Below are 8523 nucleotides of genomic sequence, written 5' to 3' on the forward strand. Positions count from 1 at the left end.
AATAGTAATGGCGCTAGTTATTTGTAGCGATGATAATAATAGAAAAAAAAAAATATTAAGATTAATGTAAAATGGTAACATAAATTAATAATTTGGCGCTTGTTTGTACAGAGACAGACTTTCTAGACGTTACAATATGTTTTACAGAAAAGAAAATGGTTTTAAGGTCCACTCTTTTAATGTTAATTGTTTAATTAATTCGTGTAGTATTATAATTAGGATAATTTGACGTGAATATTTATTTATTTGTCATTATTATTTTTTTTTGTTTGCTTTTGTATTTTTTAGAGAGATTTTTTTTGTTTTGTTTTTGCTTTTATTGTTTTTTCTTTCTTTTTCTTTTTGTATTATTATTTTTTTTTGTTTTGTTATTAACGTTATTACAATATTTTTGTTGGTTATTTGTGTATTTACAGTCTCCCGACAGCTCGTGTCCGCGAGGCAGCGCCTTTCACTAATATAGGCATCGACTTCTGCGGGCCTTTCTATATCAAAGAGAGGAAACACCGCAACCGAGCAAGGGTAAAGACTTACGTGTGCGTATTTGTTTGTATGACCATAAAGGCGATACACCTTGAACTCGTGAGCGACCTGTCGTCAGCCGGATTTCTCGCCGCGTTACGACGATTTATTTCACGACGCGGATTACCGGAGCACGTTTACTCCGACAACGGAACAAATTTCGTAGGCGCGAACAACCAACTCAAGGAAATGTATTTGTTATTCAATTCCGAGCAACATAAGAAACTTGTAAATCAATTTTCGAGTGACCATCGCATCAGCTGGCATTTTATACCTCCCATGGCTCCACATTTTGGGGGGTTATGGGAGTCGTCTGTAAAACTCTTCAAACACCACTTCAAGCGAGTGGTAGGAGAGACTTTGTTTACGTTCGAAGAGTTGAATACATTTATTACCGAAGTCGAGAGTATTCTGAACTCTAGGCCGATCGTGTCTCTTTCATCCGACCCAAACGATTTACTAGCCTTGTCGCCCGCTCATTACCTTCTGGGCAAGCCACTAAACACCCTCCCGGAGGGGAACTTATCATCTGTTCCAGCCAATCGACTGTCCACCTGGCAGCACATCACCAAGGTGAGACAAGACTTTTGGACACGGTGGAACTTGGAGTATCTAAACGAGCTCCAAAGGCGCAGTAAATGGAACAAGGATGGGCCGGAACTCAAAATCGGAGCAATCGTGCTCGTAAAGGACAAAGGCCTACCATGTGCGCACTGGTCGCTAGGTAGAATTTCGGCGCTGCATCCAGGTGAAGACGGGATTTCCCGAGTCGCCACCATTAAAACGACAAGCGGAGAAGTAAAAAGAGCGACGAAACTTCTCTGCCCATTACCAATGGAGGAATAAGCGAACCTCCAGACTTGTTGCGATTTCGCATACGTAACGATAATGAACACATACAATATATACATGCGTTAGTATAAACATAGATTCATGCGATGAATTGTTCGATACTCTCTCAACAGGGGGAGTATGGCGCGCGTCTGAGCTCAGATACGTAATGTACCAAAAAAGGGGGTAAGCACACACGCAGCGATACGTATATACACGGTGTCGTTACAAGAACCAAAAAGGATATCGGCGAGAACAGAGAGACGCGGCGTTATGTGATCTGGGCCGGCGCTCAGTGATCTCAAATCGACTGCACCGTCAGGGGGTTCGGCAAGACGGATTCGCGGCACCGGTACCAAGAATCCGTCTTGCCGAACCCCCTGACGGTGCAGTCGATTTGAGATCACTGGGCGCCGGCCCAGATCACATAACGCCGCGTCTCTCTGTTCTCGCCGATATCCTTTTTGGTTCTTGTGACGACACCGTGTATATGCGTATCGCTGCGTGTGTGCTTACCCCCTTTTTTGGTACATTACGTATCTGAGCTCAGACGCGCGCCATACTCCCCCTGTTGAGAGAGTATCGAACAATTCATCGCATGAATCTATGTTTATACTAACGCATGTATATATTGTATGTGTTCATTATCGTTACGTATGCGAAATCGCAACAAGTCTGGAGGTTCGCTTATTCCTCCATTGGTAATGGGCAGAGAAGTTTCGTCGCTCTTTTTACTTCTCCGCTTGTCGTTTTAATGGTGGCGACTCGGGAAATCCCGTCTTCACCTGGATGCAGCGCCGAAATTCTACCTAGCGACCAGTGCGCACATGGTAGGCCTTTGTCCTTTACGAGCACGATTGCTCCGATTTTGAGTTCCGGCCCATCCTTGTTCCATTTACTGCGCCTTTGGAGCTCGTTTAGATACTCCAAGTTCCACCGTGTCCAAAAGTCTTGTCTCACCTTGGTGATGTGCTGCCAGGTGGACAGTCGATTGGCTGGAACAGATGATAAGTTCCCCTCCGGGAGGGTGTTTAGTGGCTTGCCCAGAAGGTAATGAGCGGGCGACAAGGCTAGTAAATCGTTTGGGTCGGATGAAAGAGACACGATCGGCCTAGAGTTCAGAATACTCTCGACTTCGGTAATAAATGTATTCAACTCTTCGAACGTAAACAAAGTCTCTCCTACCACTCGCTTGAAGTGGTGTTTGAAGAGTTTTACAGACGACTCCCATAACCCCCCAAAATGTGGAGCCATGGGAGGTATAAAATGCCAGCTGATGCGATGGTCACTCGAAAATTGATTTACAAGTTTCTTATGTTGCTCGGAATTGAATAACAAATACATTTCCTTGAGTTGGTTGTTCGCGCCTACGAAATTTGTTCCGTTGTCGGAGTAAACGTGCTCCGGTAATCCGCGTCGTGAAATAAATCGTCGTAACGCGGCGAGAAATCCGGCTGACGACAGGTCGCTCACGAGTTCAAGGTGTATCGCCTTTATGGTCATACAAACAAATACGCACACGTAAGTCTTTACCCTTGCTCGGTTGCGGTGTTTCCTCTCTTTGATATAGAAAGGCCCGCAGAAGTCGATGCCTATATTAGTGAAAGGCGCTGCCTCGCGGACACGAGCTGTCGGGAGATTCCCCATTTTGTACTCGACGGTATTCGCGTTAAAACGAAAACAGCGTACACAGGCTCATACAATTTTTCGCACCTGATTTTTTCCGTCGAGTATCCAAAATCTTTGTCGCAGAAAATATAGTGTCAATTGAATGCCCGCGTGGTAGTACCTCTCGTGCGTTTCTCGAATGATACGATCAGTTAACCAATGTTGGCTAGGGAGCAAAATTGGGTGCTTCTGCGTAAAGGTCAATTGCGATTTCTGAAGACGTCCTCCTACCCGTAAGAGACCGTTTTCATCCGCGAATGGACTCAAGCTAAGTAATCTATTTTTCCCGGGTAGCTCCTTTTTTCCATTAACCGTTTTAATTTCGTTGGCAAATCGCGTGGCCTGTAGCATTTTTAAAAACCGTATTTCTGTTTCGCTAATTTCTGTCGCACATAATGTTCCGGACCACTTATTGTTAGGTCGCCAGCGTAGGCAATACGCGATGATTCGAAGTAGTTTGGAAAACGATGAATATTTTTTGAACATCTCGAGGTTATCGGACGCCGTCACCAAGCAAATGTTTTTCTTCAATTCGGGCACTTGTATCGATTGCGTGATCTCATTAGGCCACTCGCCTTTTTCTCGCTTTAACCACGAAGGTCCTTCGAACCATATTTTATTCTGCACGAAAATTCGAGGTAGTTGACCTCTCGAAATTGCGTCGGCCGGGTTATCGTTCGAACCTACATGGCGCCAGGCGTTCGGATTGGTAATCTCTCTTATTTCTGCGACTCGATTCGCTACAAACGTTTTAAGTAGATGTGGTGGCGTTTTTATCCAATGTAAAGCTATCGTCGAATCGCACCAGAATACTACGTCGTTGGGCATGATACCCATTGCCTCTTTCGCCTCGCGGTACAATCGTGCCAATAGCAACGCGCCACTCAATTCTAAACGAGGTATAGTGACCGTCTTCAACGGTGCGACTCTAGATCTAGCGCACGCCAGTCTGATAGTCGGGTCTCCATCTTTCCCACACGACCGTATGTACAAACAAGCGCCATAACCGACGCCACTTGCATCGCAGAATCCGTGAAATTGAATGTCGTCGTAATCTTTGGCTAGTAATCTACGATCAAATGAGATTCGACCCATCGTTCCTAACTGTCGCGCGAACTCTATCCAATTCGTGTGCACGCTCTGCGGGACGGATTCGTCCCACTGCAGCTTACAGCGCCACACGTCTTGCATTATCTTTTTCGCGCATAATACGATGGGGCCTAACAGACCTATTGGATCAAATATTTTTGCAATTTCTGCTAGAACGTTTCGCTTCGTGACTCTTCCCGCGGTCTCAATAGCATGGGCCGTGTAACATAGCTTGTCGCCGCGTGTGTTCCACGTTACTCCTAAAGTCTTTAGCGAACGACTGCAATCTGCACTCAGCGAAAACTCTGCATGCAACGCGTTGGCAACTAAGTCATTAACAATGCGTTCGTCGTTGGACGCCCACTGTCGCATAACGAATCCGCCCCTGGCTAATAAAGCGATTATCTCGTCTCTAATTTCCCGCGTTTCCTCGAGCGTCTCCGCGCCGGTCAACAAATCATCTACATATAAGTGTGTTTTGATTATTTCTACTGCCCTAGGGTACGCGTCATACTCGTCATCCGCGAGTTTTTGTACCGTGCGGATTGCTAGAAACGGCGACGAGGATACGCCGAACGTGAGCGTGTTGAATTGGAATGTTTTTATTTCTCCGTCTACGCGCCATAAGATTCTCTGGTACCTTCGGTCATCCTCATGTAATAGCACCTGACAGTACATTTTTTCGATGTCCGCCGTGAGTACATATGTATACGTGCGGAAGCGAACTAGATGCTCAAATATTTTGTTTTGTATCATGGGTCCTACTATTAGCGCGTCATTTAACGATATATCGTTGCTCGTCTTTGCGGATGCATCGAACACTATTCTGACCTTTGTAGTGCTGCTCGAATTTTTTATCACCGCGTGATGAGGCATGTAATATCCGTCGTCCCCGGGATCGTTTACCAACGACATGTGCTTTAATTTTAAGTGCTCTTCGAATACTCGCGTATATTCGATCTTCAATATTTCATCCGCGTTGAATTTACGTTCCAATGACACTAGACGCTTAAGCGCGGCATTACGCGATTCACCAAAATGCCTGACAGTTTCGCGAAACGGCAAACGCACCGTGTAACGCCCACTCATCTCGCGGGAAACGGTTTCTACGAAGTACGTTTCGCATCGTATTTCTTCATCGGATTTTGGCCTACCCCGAGCGTTCTCTTCGATTTCCCAAAATTGTTCTATCTGCTTCTCTAAACTCGTCAAGCAACATGTAGCGGGATCCGACGGAGATTGCGCTGACGCTCCCCCCGCGATCACCCAGCCTAACCGCGTTTTTTGTAAATAGAGATCATGGCCCTCTTTTGACAAATCAATTTGTCCGACGGAAAATAGCGACAGCGTCGCTCCGGAACCGATTAGCAATTCGACAGGACGCGGTTTATGAAATTCCGGGTCGGCTAGCCTGATATTTTGAGGTAACTTGAGCATATCTCGCGGGAATGTTTCAGAGGGCAATAAATCTGTGATGGCCGGTACTACTAAGCACGTCAGGGACTTGCCGAAATTGCTGTGCAACGACTGAATGCTCACCCGTACCAATCCGCGCGACTCTGTTTTTATGGCGTTGATTGCCCCAATCGGAATCGAATGCTTGATCACCGGTATGCTCAAACGTCTCACCAATGTCTCCGATATGAAATTTGCCGTGGCGCACGTATCTAACAAAGCTCGAGCCTTCACGATATTCTGTTTACGATCTTGAATGTAAACTAACGGGCTTGTTAATAATTGCGGCGCACACTGGGAAATCGTCGCGAGACTTGTTTTTCTACCGTCGGATGATGCGTACTGTCAATTTGATTGAGAAGTTTCGGCGTGAGACGCTTCGGATTTATTTGAGTGGTTCTCTAAGTGTAGGAGCGTATTATGTCGTTTCTGACACACCGTGCAATTCGAGAATTTGCAGGGAGTACCGCGATGAGAGCGCAAGCAGTTGTAACAGAGTTTCGCTTTTTTTACTGTTTCAATGCGTTCCCGGACCGACAACTGTTTAAACTTATCGCATAAGTATAGTGGATGCCGCTTAGCCTTGCATACTGCGCAATTGCCCGACGTCTTTATCAAGAATGTCCGATTTGAGGGATTGTTTCGCGTCTTTTTCGCCGGAGGCGCGCCTTTGTCTTTCTCCGTTTCCGACGCCTTCGCCTTTTCGCGTCGCGACGCGCACACCGCCGCCTTATATACGAACTCATAAATTTGATCGGGTTTCGGAAACTCGTCTCGTACTAGCGTTGCCTCCCATTTGTCCATCGCAGATCTTGGCAATTTACTTTCGAGTAAATGAACTGTCATTTCGGGACCGACCGTAACCCCTAAACCTTTTAGTAACGCAATATGCTGCTGAGCATCGTCGGCGAGCTTCGTTAAACCGCTGGTAGTTTCCCTTTCCAGTACAGGCAGATTTATTAATAATGAGAGGTGCCGTGATATCAAAATACGCTTCACCTCGTACGACCGCTCTAACAGTGCCCACGCGCTAGAGTAACTAATTCCATCGACAGAAAATATCTTTATTTTATTAGCGGCCTCACCCGTCAATGCCGACTTCAAATAATGCAGCTTGTCGATTTCCGATAAATCTGATTGAGTACCGATCATGTTAGCGAACGCGTTCTTAAATGAGAGCCAATTTTCAAATTTTTCGAACGTGGGCAGCGTTGCTTCCGGTAATTTGATTTTTCGTTTTCTACTCGCAGCCACGGTGATCGCCTGCTCGGCCCGAGTTGCTTCGCTGGCTGTCTCACTGCCGGCGCCCGATGTATCCGCCGGATTTAAAATGTTCTCGGCCCTGCCCGCGAGCGAATAAAATCGTTCTTGTATATTTGTGAATTCGGCCTGATGACCGTCATCAGGGTCCAGAAGCGCGAGTTCGTCATTGTAATCTTCGAACGTATGATACAATTCCGTTAGCCGCGCAACGCGTAATTTTAATGTAACATTGTCAAATCGGCCCTTGTCGAGAGCATTCGCCAGCCCGGTTAGTTTAGCCTTTAACGACGTCCGCTTCTGAATGAGAAGCTTGAGTCTCTCAGTCATGCTGATTATAATTCGAAATAAGGGGTCTTGACCGACTTACGCTCGTCCAGCCGCACCGATAATGGTGATCCGTTTTTCCGCATGCGTCGAAGCACTGCCTCTGTCTTTGGATGGCCTGGCCCTTCCGTGGAGTCACACCTCACAGGAGGCACCAAAATGTCGTTTCGATCAGCGCAAGCACAGTTCGCGGTTGCACTGTCTTTTCGCGTTCATGAGTGTACTTATAGTCGGTGAAATAAGAACTCTTAACAACAATGGTAGTTTCACTAAATATGTATTTCCGAGTCGAATACAGAGTCGGACGAATCTACTTCGTCATCGCATCTCGCGCTACTTCGGTGTGACTCACATCTTTGCCGACGGCAACGCCTAGGGGCCTTCGCCCTGAGCCGCGACTATGAACGCTTGGGGCGAACACCCTGAGCCCTTCGTGGACAACGCCTGGGGTATTCGCCTAGGGTGGCACACTACCGCACGACGCACACGAATCGTCACTATCAATCGACCACGTAACAATCGACCACGTAACCTCGCGCGATGCGTACACGACTGCAGACCTCTAAGGAATGAAATTTCCGCCCGGACTCGCTCGTTGAAAATCGCGACTCGGCCCCCTCCAATCGTTATCGGAAAAACTCGAGATCAGTCGAATCGGCGATCTAAGGAGCCGCCGGTCGTCGGCGACGTTAATCGTGACAAAGCGTCGCCGGTCTTCGCGGCACCGGTACCAAGAATCCGTCTTGCCGAACCCCCTGACGGTGCAGTCGATTTGAGATCACTGGCCCAGATCACATAACGCCGCGTCTCTCTGTTCTCGCCGATATCCTTTTTGGTTCTTGTGACGACACCGTGTATATGCGTATCGCTGCGTGTGTGCTTACCCCCTTTTTTGGTACATTACGTATCTGAGCTCAGACGCGCGCCATACAGTGTTGATTATTTATAATATTTACAATGTTAGAATTTTGTGTTAAGAATTAATAATTAATTTTTTTTCAAATTTGGATTAATAATTCTTGTACAGTTTATTTATATTACTTAGTTTGTTGATTAAGAATTAGTAATTTGAATCAGATTAGTAATTCTTTTACAAAATTGTTGAGCCTTTTGCGTTATTCGCGTTCGTTATAATGTGCTTTTCTGAGTTTATTTGTGTGTACGATTCTAAAGTAATCGCTCCTAATTTTTATTTTTACATTTTCGTTAGCGAGCATTTCGGCAATTTCGTACGGACCGGTGTACTCATTGTCAAACTTTCGCGTTTTTCTGTCATTTATTAGGAATACGTAGTCTCCTACTGAGAAATGTTGTATGTTTACTTGTCTGTCATAATATTGTTTTGATTTCAGTTTCGCCTTTATAAGGTTT

At 46.0% G+C, this 8523-nt stretch overlaps 3 protein-coding genes across 3 annotated transcripts; 1 reads left to right on the plus strand and 2 right to left on the minus strand.

Moving 5' to 3' along the window:
- Positions 1-552: 552 nt before the first annotated feature.
- LOC108759536 (uncharacterized) lies at positions 553-1368 on the plus strand. The gene has a single exon (XM_018505018.1). It carries the CDS (start codon positions 553-555, stop codon positions 1366-1368), a length of 816 nt encoding a protein of 271 aa, XP_018360520.1.
- A 672-nt stretch (positions 1369-2040) lies between these two features.
- LOC108759537 (uncharacterized) lies at positions 2041-3000 on the minus strand. The gene has a single exon (XM_018505019.1). The coding sequence runs from the start codon at positions 2998-3000 to the stop codon at positions 2041-2043; it is 960 nt and encodes a 319-aa protein (XP_018360521.1).
- A 48-nt stretch (positions 3001-3048) lies between these two features.
- On the minus strand, positions 3049-7155 carry LOC108759538 (uncharacterized). Its single transcript, XM_018505020.1, has 2 exons — positions 6004-7155; positions 3049-5907 (listed from the first exon to the last, which is right to left on the minus strand). Exons 1-2 carry the CDS (start codon positions 7153-7155, stop codon positions 3049-3051), a joined length of 4011 nt encoding a protein of 1336 aa, XP_018360522.1.
- Positions 7156-8523: the final 1368 nt, after the last annotated feature.

This window comes from Trachymyrmex cornetzi, unplaced genomic scaffold (assembly GCF_001594075.2).
Source record: "Trachymyrmex cornetzi isolate Tcor2-1 unplaced genomic scaffold, Tcor1.1 scaffold192, whole genome shotgun sequence".
In the NCBI taxonomy this organism is placed as follows: domain Eukaryota; kingdom Metazoa; phylum Arthropoda; class Insecta; order Hymenoptera; family Formicidae; genus Trachymyrmex; species Trachymyrmex cornetzi.